A 17,255-nucleotide genomic window follows, 5' to 3' on the forward strand; every position below is an offset into this window, starting at 1 on the left:
TTAAAAGTTACACTATCGCTAGAGGAGTTGACTACGGCGTGTATGAGTCTAAGCCACAGACGTTCTATGCAAAATGCAAGATGTATGGGCGTGGGTGCGACTGGCTTATCCGAGCCAGCTTGATACGGAAAAAAGGTTGTTGGGAGATACGCAGATACAACGGTAGGCACATGTGCACAATGGGAGTGATTTCACAGGATCATTCCAAGTTGGACTCGGATACAGTTGCTGAGGCTATAAGGCCATTGGTCGAGACTGACCCGTCCATCAAGGTGAAATCTATAATAGCCGAAGTCCAGTCAAGGTTCAACTATACCATCAGTTATCGAAAGGCTTGGTTGGCAAAGCAGAAGTCCATAGCGAAAGTTTTCGGTGATTGGGAGGAGAGTTTCCAAGCCTTGCCATGGTGGCTCTCGGTTATGGTTCAGAAGATGTCTGGGTTAGTTGTCCAGATAGAAACACGCCCACTGTACAATGGAAATGAAGAGGCGCAAAGGGTAAAAATACTTCATCGTGTATTTTGGAGTTTCAATCCATGCATTAGGGCATTTAGGCATTGCAAGCCCCTAGTTAAGGTTGACGGAACACACCTATATGGAAAGTACAAAGGTACACTTCTGGTCGCTGTTGCACAGGATGGGAACCAGAACATTGTGCCTATCGCTTTTGCCTTGGTGGAAGGGGAGACAGCTGATGCGTGGCACTTCTTTCTCAGGAATCTATGAATGTATGTTGTCAGAAAAGATGGTGTGGGTATGATCTCAGACCGGCATGAGTCAATTAGGGCAGCAGTGAATCGTTTCGGAGGTGACTGGCAACCTCCAAGAGCATGGTGGATGTTTTGAATAAGGCACATCGGCAGCAACTTCCTACGAACATTCAAAGTCTCTCACTTGCAAAAGCTTGTGGTCAACATTGGGTATTCAAGAATGGTGGAGGAGTATAACATCAACTATAAGAGGTTGGAAGAGCGAGGCGATGCATATGCTAGGTGGTGCGATGCTATTGCACTTAGACATTGGGTATTGGCATTCGACGAGGGACATCGATGGGGCCATATGACGACGAACCTTATCGAGTGCATTAACTCAGTGTTGAAGGGTGCCCGTAATCTACCTGTGTTGGCACTAGTCCGAGCAACATATTATCGGTTAAATGAACTTTTTACGTGGAAGAGTGCTGAGAGTCACGAACGCAAACGTGCTGGATTTACCTATTCCGTATTCGCACAACAGTGGATAGAGGCAAGTATGCAACAGGCTGGAAATATAGTTGTGCACCGTTTTGACAGACGGAATGAAGTATTTGAGGTGCGCAAAATGACTAGCAGAAAGGTGTTAGTCGTTGATCTTGCGCGACGTACGTGCGACTGTGGGCACTTTCAGGTGGAACGAATACCATGTCGCCGTGTTATTGCTTGCTGTGCTAACCAGCGAATCGATTGGCAGCTGTATGTGCATGACGTGTACAAGATGACAGAGGTCCGTAAGGTATATAGATTCGAGTTCACACCGTTAGGTGATGCCGAGACATGGCCTGCATATGAGGGACCCACATTGGTTGCTAATCCCACCTTGAGATGAACGTCGAAAGGTCGCCCAAAATTGACCAGATACTTGAATGAAATGGACTCACGCGACATGCGTGGTCCTCGGATATGCCGTCTCTGTGGTGCTTAGGGTCATAGTCGGAGTCGATATCCTCAGCGTGCTAGACCGAGTGGTGGGGGGAATGACTTTTATTTTCATTGTGTTTGTATTTCTGAATTTGCATTTTTATAATAGATTTTCTTTTTTTATCTTAGTCTTGTTTGTATTTTTAAATTTGAGATTATCCATTGATGTTTAACACCATGATAATGTTAACATTTACGGCCTTACTGAAGCAAATATACAAATTTTTAACTACGAATAACATCGGCCAACATACAGAATATTAAATACGAATTACATTAAACCCTAGGATGAAATCTAAAAACCCCGACCCGATGCTCACTTCCTACGAGCCATCCAGTTCAGTGCCTTACCCATCATGCCCTGACCTGGCCGCAACGGAGTATAACTATCAGGCGGATTTTGCTTCGTCCGTATGTCATATGGGTGACCTGGAACAGAGTCATCCACACCTGCAGCGGCCGACCGGCCCGCCTCTTCCGGAGGTGCCGACCCACCCGCATCTGCCGGAGGGGCCGACCCACCTGCCTCTGCTGGAGCGGATGCACCGGGGTTGTACTCGTCAACAACTGTGTATGTCCGCCAAAGGAATCCACTATCACATGACGCACCCTCTGACGTGTGGTCGGAAGCAGGACGCCGCAAACCATGGCTCATACCGACTGATGCCCCACGTGGATCAGCTGAGACTGGCGGTGAATGCATAGCACTAAAATCTGACCAACCACCCAAACTAGCGTTGGCCCAATCATGACCACCGACGGAGAAGTCAAACCAATCATGACTGGCTGGAGTCGTCAGTATCGGATGACACAACTGGCTGGCTGGCCCGGGTGCCTGTGCTGAGAGTGCTGGGAATGGTGGCTATGCTGGGAATGGTGGCTGTGCTGAGAGTGGTTGCTATGCTGAGCGTGATGAGAGTGGTGGCTGGACGCATTGTGATGACTGTGATGGCTACCATGGCTCTGGTCTTGTGGCTGTGGTACATAATAAGGAATCGGCTCAAACACTGCATGCTGAGGTGGGACCTGAGGTGCAGGTGCTAAGGTGCTGCTGGGCCCTGAGGAACATACGCCGATAATCTCAGCATATGTCCGAATGAGCGCACGTACCAATCCCGATACTTCGAGGTCGGTATAAAGTCCCAAGTCGGAAAGGGGTGCAGATCCCGCAGTCGAGTGTTTCGCCTGTTGCCCCCACTCCGCTACGGTATGATCATTCCTTCGTACGGTCGCCACTCAAACTGCCACATATAATTCGTATGTCATAACCCTAACATTAATGTCTGGAACTAGGATTCATTAGAACCATAAATATTTACCTTCTGCATGTAGTCTATATCATGCCTAAATGTCACAACGGTCTTCTCTAACCACGCTGTGCTCCGTTCCGAATGACTCCACCTGAAACATGATACAGTGAAAAAATTTACATAAGTAACCGTAATTGAAACATGCATAGTGAATATAATCTCCGACAAGAACCATAAATATTTACCTCATGGCAACTGGTATCTCAGCAGGTGGAAGGATATGTCTCGGTACGGGCGCAATACACGGCATTCGCTCCCATGCCCAAACAAACAACAGATTAAGAGGGTCATCCATCTCCTTCGTATCATATCGTGATGCACGGCATAGTGCTCTGTAAAGATGTGCGAGACATGCTGAACCCCAACTATAAGTATGGATCCGCTCGAAATCGCGAAGCAACGGTAGATACTTCGCATGGGCGTATGCGGTCGACTTATCTGTGAATAGGGTCGACCCTAACATACAGAAAATCTGACATCTCACGTATCTCTTTATGGACTCTTCAGTGTCCAACGGCTCCGCATCTCTGTTACGTTGAACCCAATCAAGCTTTATATAAGATTTCGAATTACGACTGAGTACTGGTTCACGTCCGAATATTGCCATGCTCTGACTCTGAACGAAATCACTACTACTATCAGTCCATCCACTCACAGGCTCTCAATCAATGAGTAAGCCAAATATATGTGAGACATCTTTCAATGTCACTGTAACCTCACCCACCGGCAACACAAAAGTGTGAGTCTCTGGCCTCTACCTTTCAACCAGAGCAGCTAACAATGGGTGAAATCCTCTTATCATCCCAATCCTAGATACGTGGTAGAATCCCGTGGCGCGTAAGTAGTTTTTGACCCCCGGGTTCCAACTCTGTGGCGAATCTAGTTTACGCACCAACAAATTTCTGTTAGACTGCATCAACAAAAATATATTTGTTATATTAGTTATAAATATTCATTTATTAATAAACAAATATTAGCATATCTATTTATATGTGATCACTTTATTTAATAATATTATTTACATATTTATTTATTTTAATATTTTATTTGTTAAAATAATTAACGTGCAGTGCATTACCAGTACCATAGTTAAAATAATTTTTTTCCGTGCATCAAAAGCATATATTTCTCTAATATTATTAATAACAACGTATATATTTTTCTAATATTTATTTATTACTTTAACATTTATATATTAAAATTTTGAATATGTTCAACATACATATTTATTTATTTTACAGAATATATATTTTATTTTACTATAGTATTATTTTATATTTTTATCATAGAAAAATATATATTTTTTAAAAATTTTTAGTATATTGTATCGTATAATGTATATTTTATTTTAGTATTTTTATAACATAAAATTAATTCAAAATTAACAAAAAAATTATATTTTAACATGTTAAATAACAAAAAATAACAAAAATTTAAATACACAATAAAAATATAATTTAACAACTTACATAAATTGGATGATCCAAATAATTTATAATATGTTCCTCCAGAGCATTATAATTACGAACCATTTTTTAAAATAAATACAAAATATTTTTTTCTGCCTATTTTCCCACCATTTCTCCTTGTGGAGCAGCAACACCCTTCCCCTCTTAGTTGAATCGCAACCCCCCTTCCCCTCTGCTTCACACACTAATGCTTTTCTTCCCTCTCACTAACACACTTTCTATATATTGCAGTTGGGGGAGGCTCTTTATATAGAGCAACTTAGACCACGCTTGCTGTTTACCGGGGTGAGACCTGTCCCCTGCATGGCAGCAGCTGCAACACGCCCCCCCTGTGGTGCAGGCACATTGGGACTCTGCGACGTCAGCTCCACCACGCCCCTGCGTTGTACCAGATCCTTGCATGCGCGCCGCGTCACCACGCTCCCGGCGTGCTACTGAGGTGCTGACACGCTGCTGAAGAGCAGGGACACCACGTCCCCTGCGTGTTGACCGGAAGCTCCACCGCCCGGTAAATCACCCCACCTCCCAATATCTTCCGAAAACACCAACTTCTTTCCTATAACAAAAATAATTTCTGTATTTTATTACTTTATAATGTTTTTTTTTTCATTTTAAGTGATTTTGTCCTTTTGTATCAGTCAAGTGGATTGCATAGAACTGCAAAGTTTGCAACTAACTTGCTTATTCACTTACGAAAACTTTCATATCCATTCTTTATTTATTTATTTTTTGTAACTTTGTAAGTAATGCAAAGTCCACATAATTCTTATTCAGGTGAATCAAGCCACTTTTTTATTTTGAAATGGATGAGAGGACGTTCAATTTGCATAATAATAATTTTTTAAAAAAATTGCTCCATATTAAAAAGCACCAACCTTTCTAATAAAAGTGCATATCACACCATTTCAATTCATAAAAAAATAGCCTAATCAAGTAATTGATGTAAATATTAATAACGGTCAAAATATGAATTAAAAGTTAATCTTTAAAGTAGTCAATAAAATTAGATTCGATGTTCATAATGGTTCCTGAAATTAATAGTTTTTCAAATTCATTTCTGCAAATTGTACTCTAGAATTTAAATTCATCTTTTAGATAATTTCTATGCAAATAGCACCATCAAAAAACTAGTCTGGACTCTATTGTGACACATTATAGATGATGTGGCAGGAGAAATTTCTTGAGAGCAAATTGGTCCATACGTGAAATTTAAAAATCCTAATCCCCAATTGATTACACCATCTCCAGACCTTCTGTACTCATGTCCTCTGCTGGATTCAAGAATCTCCAAAGTGAAACGAGATGGCTAACGCGAGTGACATAGCTGGGAGCTTGACTAATTCTCGCTCCAATGAAAGTGTTGGTAGGAGAACTGCTAGAAACAGAGATTCGTGTTTGCCAGAATAGTGTAGGTGTGGGGGACGATCGGTTCTAAGATGGTCAGGAGATCAAAGGCCCTTCTTCGGTTGCCAAACTACAATGTAAGTGGTTGCTCTTGTTTGCTATGTTCTAGATATAATTATGGCTTATTTACTTCCAAATTCTCTTGAATGTGGGTGTAGATTGTAGGTAAGAGGTGGTGTAGGTTGTTCCTATGAGCAGATAAAGTTCAAGAAGAAGATGTGATAACAGTTAATGGTAGAGTAAGTCCTTTAAATGACAATAAAAAATAGAAGATGAAGATTGCTTGAAAGCTTGGAAGCCTAAAGTCTGAAGTTAGGGTTTTAGAAATGGGTGGGGCTATGTTGTTTGTATGTATGTTACTGATTATTGTGGTTGTTTTGTTTTTCAAGTGGGATAAGTAATTTGGACAATTGTATCTTGCTAAAAACAAATGAGATGTGCATATGCACATTGTATTACTATACATTTTTTTAGCTTTCAAAGAAACAAAAATTGATAGCATTTTACATATTTTCGTATTTTAGGACAAAATAAAACAAAATCAATTCAAAAGAGTTATAATTGATATTCATTGCATAAAAAGACTTCGCCAAAAGTGTTGTATATGTCAAGGTTCCAAAAATAAAACCTTTATTGAGCTTAAAAAAGTTTATCCTAATTAAGAAAGCATTTAAAGCAAGTATTCTAAACAAAACAGAGAGACAAAGACACCAATTATTTTCTATACATAATATTCTATGTCATTATTTGTTGGTTCTGGGTGGCTTGAATTTAGGAGTAGGCACAAATCTCATGTAGTTGACAAGCCTTGAAACAATTCTCTATGTTGCTTTTTGCATGGGACTTGGTGTGGTAGTTGCAGGTAGGGTGTTAGCTAGTGTGGTAGTTGTAGGTGGGTTGCTTGCTGATGGAGTGCTTGTGGCTTTGGATAACTTCCTTTTAGGAGGGAGCTTTATTAGCCAAGCTGGAGCGAAAGATACCTATGTAAGAAACATGTTAAATGATTAATAAAATTCATAAGAGTGTGGATATAATAAAATCTATACAAGCTACATTTGCAAACTTATTGAGAGTCATCGGTTTCTGACAAAATAAGTTGACTAAGTTGAAGCTGTATTTCAAGTTGAGGCAGTGGACTAAGTATGGCATCACCACCATCTACAGCAGTAGTTGAAGTAGAATTATTGGCCTAATTTTCATCAACATCAATACCAGTATCAGCTACAGCAACTGCAGTTGCTGCTTTTTCATCAACAACTCTCTTGCCACAATATCTTTTGGTGTGTTCTGCTTCACCAAAGTAGTAACAATGGCATTTTTTATAAGTTCTTTTCAACTTGGTCTTCTGCTTCTTACTACCACTTGGCTCATCATCAGCATCCTTTCTTGTTTTTTCCTTAATTGGCCTTGGTTTCTTTCTGAATGGTTGAGGTATGTTATAAGGTGATCTTTTTTTATAGTGCTTGGCATAGAAATGGGTTTATATGGAAGGCATATGTATCATTATATGCTTCCATAGTTAACCACTTGTGATAGAATTGATCTGATTTTTTGTCAGCTATTGCCAATGCAGCACATGCGTGCACCCATGGCATCCCTGCACAAAAAATCTCTATCAATAAACAACTAATGCTAGATAGTAGACATAATTAAATAGATAAACTTAAATGAATGAAATTATACCACTTAGCTGCCAAAAATTACATGTGTACAACCTCTTTTTCAAGTCCACAACAATGTTGATTGGCCAGTCGTAGACTTCAAACTTCTCATAATGTGTGTTACCAGACCACATAGGCACCCAATTTTTGGATTCTTTCCTTTTTTTTTCAACCTACTACACTGGATGGGACGAAGGTAGGATCCCAACATGAGCATTAGACTTCACCTTGTTCCTGGCTATAGACCTTATAGCATACAACCTAACTTCCTCCAACAGTGTGATAATGGGCTTGGCTTTGGCTTCTTTGATCCTAGCGTTGAAAATTTTGTAGGCATTATTGCAAATGTTGTCAATTTTAGAAAAATTACTGAAGAAGGCCCTACTCCATGAATCCATTGGCCACTTGCTCAGATATGTCCACGCATCCTTATTAACTCTCTATATTTTTTTATCCTTCAATGAACCCTTCTTGGATAGTACACCTTGCACACTCCTATAGCAACTCTCTAAGCTCATTGTCCTTCCATTACTTGTTGAAGTTCCTTCATAAATAGCAAACATAGAATTTGTGATAGACATCAGGGAACACCTCCCAAATTGCAAGAATGAGGCCCTGAAAATAAAATGAAATAAAATTAACCTTAGCTAAAAGTTTTCTCCCGAGCCTCAATGTAATTCCCAAAGTTATATAAGTGATAGCAAATTGGTCCCCAAAGTTATATAAGTGATAGCAAATTGGTCCCCAAAATTATATAGGTGACAGCAAATTGGCCCTTTTTTAGTGTAAACAAATAGTCGAGATAGTCCTTGTGGCACTTCTCTTAGTTAAAACAAAGAAAAACATTGCAGCGGTATAAAGGCCACAAGAATAAGAATAATAATTGTAGTTAATGAACATCTCAATGAACATCATATGTAAAGTTCAAGTCAATGAACAACTAGTGTTAATTAACAACTGCAACAACTACCATAAATAATCTCTATTAACAACTACAAAAAATCACAACAGCTGCAACAACTACCATAACTAATCTTTATTAACAACTTTAACAAATCACAACAGCTACAATAACTATCATAAATAATGATAATTAACAACTACAAACATCACAACAGCTATAATAACTACCATAACTACAAAAAATACCATGATTACAATAAATCACAACATCTACAATAAATCACAACTATAATAACTACCATAACTAATTTTAATTAACAACTACAATTATCACAATAGCTATTTATGGATTAATAGATTCATCATAGGTTAGTTACCATGTCAATTAACAATAATACCTTTTGCATGTCTGAGATAAAATACCAACCATGCTCTTTATAATGACCCAAGTATTCATGAAGCAGTTCCATGAATCACTTCTAGTTGTCCTTGTTTTCAATAGAAACAATAGCATAAGCAATCACATTTTACATCTTAACCAATAGCAGATAGAATTTGACCAACATGCTGTGTTTTCAGAAATGCTCCATCCATGCCTATAAGTGGCCTGCAACCAGCCTTAAACCCTCTTTTACATTCTTTAAGATAAATATACATCTTCTCAAATATTATATTTTCATCAGAATTAGGATGAAGCGTGACACCAATCTAGACATCGGAGCCATGATTACTCTTGATCAATGTCAATCTGTAATCCTTAACCATTCCATTCGGGCAGCAGCATCGCCATATACTATGGCCCTTGCATTCCCTAAAGCCCTTGTTAGTGAGGACTTGTTAAGGTCCAACTCACAGTTGCTCTTGAAAGTACTATGCAACCTCAAAATACTTCATATTAGGATATTTCCTCAGTTTTCTCACCAATCTACAAGCTAGTCATTTCTTGTTAGCCAATATATTTTCAGTCTCCCTTGGGCATCTATGATCATCCATAAAGGTCTTGATCTGCTAATAATTACCCTCAAATAGGGGTGGCAAGCAGAGAAGCCCGCTCCACCCCGCCAAAAGCCCGCCTTTGGTGGGCAGCCCCGCCCCGCTTGCCTAGTACGACAGTCCTAAAATCTCACCCCGCCCCGCCTAATTGCGGGCTGGCGGGCTAAGCCTGCCAAATCTCTTCTTTTTTTATTATTAACTATTAAATAATATATATAATTTTACAATCATTTTAATATATTTATAATTTATAAAAGCATAAAAAAATTATAATTTTTATATTCACAAACATTAAAGTCATTGTAATTATAAATATCTAATAAAAATAATTATAAACCAAGTTTTCATCCAAAACATAATTATAAATATTGTCTCCAAAGCAAAATAAACATAATCCAAAACATAATTATAAATATTGTCTCCAAAGCAAAATAAACATAATCCAAAACACTCAATTTTCATCTTCATTCTCTTGTAAGTTGGGTTGGGAGAAGTTGGATTTTGACAAAAAATTGCAAAAATATTCCCTTGCCAAAAAATCACTAAGCCCGGCAGGGAAGCCTGTCCCGCCTTGCCAAATCCCGTGGGTTAAGCGGTGCGGGTTAAACAAAATTTTGCTATTTGGCGGTCCCAAATTTCCAGCCTGACCCGTCTTTTTTGGCGGATTACGCGGATCAGCCCGACGGATTTAGGCCCGTTTGCCGCTCCTACCCTCAACGTCTCTGGAAGCATACACAACCCAACCACATTCCTCCAGCTTACACACTGACACTATCATTCTTCTTAAACCAAATTTGTCTTCCCTCTTGAATACAATACTCACTAACAACCTCCTTGAATTCCATTTTCATGTTAAATTTCATTTCTACCTCAAGTTTCTGATCTCCAAACCTTTCTCCTTCTCTAAACACCAGAAAGACCTTATCTAAATCAACCTCATCCAATACATCTTCAGAGTTTGGAAGAGTCTTCATTTCCTTCGAATGTCATGAATCTCCACCATCAGATTCATCATAAGCTCCATCTTGAGCTTCAGAATATGGTGTCATATCACCAAAAAATAGTTCATCATCTTTAGAGTCTGAGTCTGCACACACCATACCATCATCCTCAACCATAATTACTCTTCTCTCTTGCATTAGCTTGGAAGTTGCTGCAGTCCTCAACTTAACTTGAGGGAGCTTTCCTGTTGACTTCTTCACAGCCACTTCTTCTTCTTCAGTAGAGTCTTCTTTGTCATAACCAGGCTTATATGGTTCATCCTCCACACTATCATAACTATCATGACTATCTGTTGAGTCATCTGAACTAGATAGTGTCACTGTCATAGTTTCGGACTCTTTTCCCTTAGCATATGATATTCTGATAGTGTTAATAGAAGCTGCTCTTGTTAAAGGCCTCCTAGCATGTGTTGTTGCAATTTTGCCTCTTTGGGAACCTTTTTTTTGGTAGATCACACTCCTTAAACACTGTATGTTTGGGCCTGGTTACAGATTTTGCAGTGGACTAGACATTTATTTTTGGTGGTGGGTGGGGCTTACTACTACCTTTTGCAATGGGTTGCGTCTTTGCTTTTGGACCTGGACTGAATTTACTATTTGGTTTTGTTGTGTGGATTGATTTTAGGGTGGACAAGACATTTTAAGAATTAGCTAACTTTGTAGTGGTGCTAGCAGTGTGACATGGTTCTGGATTTGGGGTTGATGATGTTGTGGGGATTGTTTTGGTGGTGACATTAGTAATGAGGTTTGGCTGGAAAAAACGGTCTTTTAAATTTTCTCCTACAGTAGCATTATCCTCTAACACAATCAATTCTTTGCCTTTAGATACTGCTTCTTCTTCCACATTAAACACAGATTCAGGCATTCCATGCTCATAATAACACATAGACAACTCTCTTGTTCCTTTGAGTATGATAATACATCTTCATGAGCTCTTTATCATGTGATATAGTTCAGAGACTAGTCTTCAAAAGTCTATTAGGAGCCAACAACCAACATTGAGTCACCTTGTCATACCTAAGTTGCTTGTGGTAGTCTCGGATTAAGAAGACATCGAGTGTGTCTACATCAAGTCGTTGCATATTTGAAATTTGTCCACTACTGTAGGACACACTTCCATCCTGCTCTGTGGTAAATAACCCTCCATGGTGATATATGATGGTAATAAAAAGCTCATCCATCTGAAAATAAAAAAGATAAACACCTAACTTCAACACTAATATCATTAAACCATAAACCACATTCCACTAAAATGTTAGAATCAAACTATAACAATAATGAAATAGATATCAAATATAACAAACAACTCTTGATCAACGAAAAATTTTATCATGATCACTAACAAAATTAGTTCCAATTAAACCCTAACAAAAACAGCATAACATCAACATGCATACCCACATAATCAACGATAAATAATTCTATTTAACTATTAAAAGAAATCACATTAACAACATTTAAGTAAAACAAAGCATTTCTTATTCTACTTTCTCTTTTTTTTTCTTGCCTCTAATAGAGAAATCAGTCTTCATCACACACTCTCTGAATGATGACGACGATGAAGCTGACCCTCGAGTGCAGTGTGTTTTTAGAGGGAATCGCTGTAAAGACACGATTCACACCATTGCCATTAAGGGTTAAATGGAAGAAGAAAGGATTTTGTTTCTGTTTTGAGAGGGAAAGAAAATGTTGATTTAACTTTGAAGGAGAGACTATTGTATATAGTGTGAAACGATGTTGCATAGCAAACGTTTACTTGCCAATACACATACGGTGTCGTTTAGGGTTTGCAAACGTGTCAAAATAGAGTCTATGTCAGCTTTTCGATGATGTCACTTGGACAGAAATGTCCTGAAGGATGAATTTGAGTCTCAAAGTACAATTTTGAGGATGAATTTGAGGAATTATTAATTTTAGGGACTACTTTAAACTCTGAGTGCAATTTCTAATACCACTTGAAAGCTTAATTCTCGAATTGAGAAAATCTAACACATTAGACAAACACACACGTAATCTTTTTTTTTTCTCTCTCTCCTTATTTTTTGTGAAAAAACATGGCTTAATTTTATATATTGGTCTAATATTTCATTAGAAACATGTGTGCAGTGGCTACTGCCAATTCTTTTTTTTTTGTCAGAGAACTAGACCAAAACCTGGCCCAGACCTAATACAATACAAAAACTCAAAGCCCCCAACCTTTGACCAAAAAAAAAAAAAAAAAAAGCCCCCAACCCGACCCGAAAATCAAACATACGTTTCCTTCTTCATTTTTTGACGAAACTAGACTCTTCATCTTCCATTACAGCAAGTTTTCCTCAACAAGCCAAGCAGATGAACTGCAGCATCTCGACGCGGAAGAGCACCAAATCGACGGAAGTATCTTCGACGCTCAAAGCTCCAAAATCAATGGACGCAGTTATCGAACCGTCGGTTGTATCTTCGTCTTCGTCGGCAGCATCTTCATCTCCATCGACATCCTCATCGTCTTCATCCCTGCCGAACTTTGGTGGTCCTTGAAGTTTCGAATCGTTCGCTTCTTTGAAGGCATATAATGGGTTTTTTTTTTTTGGTCAAGCGGCATATAATGGGTATTTTTTTATAATGATTATTAATGAAGGCATATAATGGGCTTATAAGGGCCCGGGGTATATAAAAGGCATATAATGGGCTTATAGGGTCCGGGGTAAGCTGGCCCAATAAAGTATGGAAACAGCCCAACAACAAGGGCCACGTTGGCCACATTATAAAACCCTAGGAGCCCATGCGAGGACTCAAACCCTAACCCTATTTATAAATCTGCAGAACTGAAAAAACCTTCACTTTTGTTCATCCCCCCACCAGATCCACGCCGTGATTCGTGATACCTAGTTGTGGAAGGAAGATGAAGGTCATCGCCGCCTACCTCCTCGCCGTCCTCGGTGGCAATGCCGCTCCTTCCGCCGCCGATCTCAAGGGCATTCTCAGCTCCGGTAGCCTTTTTATCTAATTAATCCTATTTTATTTCAATACATTTCTATTTTGCTTCGAAGTTAGTTGATATGTGGAGAATTTTGACCTTAGTATTGTAAATTATGACATGTATGTTTTGTTCAGTTGGAGCTGAAGCAGATGATGACAGCATAACGCTCCTTTTATCTGAAGTTAAAGGCAAAGACATAACAGAGGTTATTGCCGCCGGAAGGGAAAAGCTTGCGTCGGTGCCTGCTGGTGGTGGTGGTGCTGTTGCCGTTGCCGCTGCTCCTAGCGGTGGTGCTGCTGCTCCCGCAGCCGCCGAGGCAAAGAAGGAGGAGAAGGTCGAAGAGAAGGAGGAATCAGATGATGTAAGAAGATTCAACTATTATTATTATTATTATTATTATTTAATTACTTTGGTTTTTCAAAATGATCTGATTATTTGGTTTTGGATTTGTTTGTCTTGCAGGATATGGGATTCAGTCTCTTTGATTAAGTGGTAGGTTGTTCAAACTAGAGCTTCTAAGTTTTGTCTCTTATTTTTGGGTTAATTGTAGTGATCTATGTGTTTGAAAGGATTTGGTTTTATATTTTTATTGACTTTTTATTGATGTTATGGAACTTCAATTTGGTAAACACAGTTGAGTTTATTTCTTGGTTTAGCTTATTTTTGCCTGGACTTACGTTCTATACTAATTCAGGTAGTTCAGTCGTGACTGAATTAATAGGGAGTTAAATTACAATTACGGAATTACTCACGGAATTGCCTGGATTACTCGAATAAAATATGGGCTGGGAAGTGATAACGAAAACTAATCTCAAATATCGTGAATTGAATAATGAAGATAAATCGATTGTTAAGATATAGATATACAATGACTGAATTTTATATGCTATTATGATCGTCCTAATTTTACAATGAAATTCCTCATGCCTTTCTCAGAATGTCAAAAAGATTTTCTGGCGATACCGAAATTCAATTTATTTTATGCCTTGTCTCGCGTAGCGTGTACTGTCATTCTGTCATGCATTGATGTTGTAAGTCGAGCAGTTATATTTTCTAACCAAAATTTTAACACAAGGGCTAAAATTGAAATATTAAATAAAATTAGAGATAAAATGTACACTCAAATACTTTGATAAATTCGGATCTAGAATGTGTTTGCTCTAAAATTATCAACCGTTGCTGCTACAGTGCTACTTTCAATTAACACTATTTTCTTATGTCTGGATCATTCTTCACAATCTCGTTCTCTGATTCGGTATACCTGCCCCACTTTATCTTATTTCGGCAAGAGAGGCCTGCCATTCGATCAAAAGATTAGGCTCTAATAAAAATAAAGTGATGTTATACATTCAAATCTTATTATGAATCAAGTCTAAATAAAGTAAATAATAAGATTTAAAATAATATTAGTTATAATTGATTTTTATTATGTTAGACTAACTTGGTTAACAAAAAAATTTAGATGCTTATTCTTTAAATTCTTTTTCTTCCAACATTTTAATTCATTAATACATAATAGTAAATTGTTTTGATCCAACACCGTAGTAGAAAATTTTACCTCTCTACTCCAATTGGTTTTATAGACCATGAGGCTTAACACACATGATTGTAGGAAGGTCCTTGACAGCATTCCAGACCAAATTCGCTAAAAATCGTCAGGCACACCAAAAATATGCTTAGAATAATTTCTCTCTTAAAATTTTTAGATATGGATAATTTCAGTGAGAAATACAATAACATTTGATATTTTGATATTTTACATTGCTATGATAGTAGTACAAATTGACGTTTTGTAAAAAAAAAATATTATTTTAATTATATAAAGGCAAAATTTCATTGACGTTTTATTAACACTCACAACAACAAACGAAGTGATCATAGCAACTACTATGGTCAATTTTGCTGTTCTTGGGTGACTTGCCCCGACTTCATTTGACAGCCTCACACTGCATGATGTTAGGAATCAAATTAGTTTTTATTAAAACTAATAACATTTCTTTTAATTGTTGTGTTGCATAGTTTTTCCTGAAAAATGATGCATCTAAAATAGGACCAAACCTCACGGCTGCATTCATTCCGAAGGCGAACATGATTGTCCAGCCCAAGATATTCATGCTGCAAAGTCATCATCAGAAAAACATGCATGAATCGCCAGCATTGGAAAAGGTGAGCATTGAACCCATATAAAAAAAATTGGCTTTTTATTGTAAGATAATGTTGTGTAGTACCATATACTCATTGCATCCACCGAAATTTCTACATTCTTTAGATAACCAGCGAACAAAATCAGGACCATAAAGTACCAAACTTCCAAGCTGCACAAGATTTTAAGGAAACATATGGAAGAATATATATCTTTTGGGTAGATAAAAAAAACTTGTGATTATAATTTGGTAATAATATAGATATACAAGCATAGGCAGTACATATTTGTGCATATATATGAAAATGTGACGCACCAGAGCATAACAGCAGAGGCTAATGAGAGACGAATAAAACCACAGAGACTCTGAAATGCTTGCAAGGAGAATCCCTTCCAAGTGTCCTTGCAACTTCCATTTGAGCCACCACTATGACACGTTAAGCATCACGGCAGCGGATTTTTAGCATCGACACCCAGCTCAGCACCGCATGCGCCACCAGCACCCCCGCGGAGATCCAAGCCATGACCATGATCTTGCTTTGTGCCTGTAGGGATTTTTGGATGGGGAAGTTCATGGAGTATGCAAAGAGTTGTGGAAGCATCCAAAGTGCGAATACTCCCGCCACCTTTGCTATGGATGCTGTCTCGTGTCTCCCCTATCAATCTTGGTAACTGGCAAGCAAACACATATAAGAAGCTAAGGAGAAGTGCAATGGCGTTGAGGATCACCCATGATCTTTGCATTAAGACTCCAAGCATTTCCAACTTTCTTGCTCCAAATGCTTGTTTCTAGTGCGCTTCCCATTCCAAGCTGCATCATTGCAAAATATATGCAATTACTTTGACTCATTTTATTTAGATTTTGTTTCAAGGAAACAATAATCTCTTTTCCAATTATGAAATATATGTGGAAATGTTACTATTGGTAAAGAAAGTCTAAATAATATAGTCTATTTTCCAGTTGAAATGATTTTTTTTGGTCGGAGTAGGAAATTTTTTGAAGAGCAAAAATTTTGAAATCCCTAAAACTTAGTAAAATACATATTTTAAACTAAAATAATAGATCCATAACATATGTTTATTAGCAACAATATCAGCTTGGCGTTCTTATGGTCTGTATTGAAAGGGGAGTTACTTATATTTTATTAAGAACTTATACAGTATATACTTGGTTAGTGTTGATACGCGAAAATTTAAATATTAACGCGTAACCGGTAAGTATATCGGGTCGTATCAAGTAATAAAACTCATTAAGAGTGAGGTCGATCCCACGGAGATTGGTAGATTAAGCAACTTTAGTTAAATGGTATATTTAGTCAAGCAAACATGGTTTTGATTTCATGAGATTTGTGATTTTTTGAACATAATTGCAAAAATTTAAATGGCAAGGAATTTAAAGAACTAGAATAGAGAAAGAAAATGAAAGTGACTAACTGAAACTTAAAGTGCAAGAAACTTAAATGACATGGAAAATAAATTGCAAGAAAGTAAAGGTTGCAGAATTTTAAAGAGCAGAAGAGTAAATTGCAAGAAATAGAGAAACAGAATGTAAATGACAAGAATGATAAATTGCAAGAATATAGAAGGGAATTGGGTAGTGGGCATTCAAAGAACTAAAGAACAAAGAGATGAGAATTAATGATGGAGAGATCATTAGGGATCAGAGATGTAAATTGTCATGAATTGATGTTACTCAATTCCTTCTCAATCATGGGTATAGATCCATGGCGGATTGTG

The 17,255-nt window shown here is 37.9% G+C and overlaps 2 protein-coding genes and 1 long non-coding RNA gene across 3 annotated transcripts; all 3 read left to right on the plus strand.

The window, feature by feature from the left end:
* The first annotated feature begins 929 nt into the window (after positions 1-929).
* LOC114925334 (uncharacterized) lies at positions 930-1,583 on the plus strand. The gene has a single exon (XM_029292917.1). It carries the CDS (start codon positions 930-932, stop codon positions 1,581-1,583), a length of 654 nt encoding a protein of 217 aa, XP_029148750.1.
* An 11,124-nt stretch (positions 1,584-12,707) lies between these two features.
* LOC112749959 (large ribosomal subunit protein P2B) lies at positions 12,708-14,030 on the plus strand. The gene is made up of 3 exons (XM_025798414.3): positions 12,708-13,385; positions 13,510-13,736; positions 13,838-14,030. Exons 1-3 carry the CDS (start codon positions 13,298-13,300, stop codon positions 13,862-13,864), a joined length of 342 nt encoding a protein of 113 aa, XP_025654199.1. The 5' UTR covers positions 12,708-13,297; the 3' UTR covers positions 13,865-14,030.
* A 1,333-nt stretch (positions 14,031-15,363) lies between these two features.
* Positions 15,364-16,485, plus strand: LOC140179629 (uncharacterized). Its single transcript, XR_011873290.1, has 2 exons — positions 15,364-15,541; positions 15,645-16,485. It is a non-coding gene; the product is annotated as an uncharacterized lncRNA (long non-coding RNA).
* The last annotated feature ends 770 nt before the right edge of the window (positions 16,486-17,255 follow it).

This window comes from Arachis hypogaea, chromosome 15, assembly GCF_003086295.3.
Source record: "Arachis hypogaea cultivar Tifrunner chromosome 15, arahy.Tifrunner.gnm2.J5K5, whole genome shotgun sequence".
Lineage (NCBI taxonomy): Eukaryota > Viridiplantae > Streptophyta > Magnoliopsida > Fabales > Fabaceae > Arachis > Arachis hypogaea.

Excerpts from the sequence above, each read along its gene's own strand:
- LOC114925334 (XM_029292917.1), top strand. The coding sequence starts at position 930 with ATGGTGGAGGAGTATAACATCAACTATAAGAGGTTGGAAGAGCGAGGC.
- LOC112749959 (XM_025798414.3), top strand. The coding sequence starts at position 13,298 with ATGAAGGTCATCGCCGCCTACCTCCTCGCCGTCCTCGGTGGCAATGCC. Across the intron at positions 13,386-13,509 it reads CAAGGGCATTCTCAGCTCCG|TTGGAGCTGAAGCAGATGAT; the intron begins GTAGCCTTTTTA and ends TGTTTTGTTCAG. Across the intron at positions 13,737-13,837 it reads AGAAGGAGGAATCAGATGAT|GATATGGGATTCAGTCTCTT; the intron begins GTAAGAAGATTC and ends TTTGTCTTGCAG.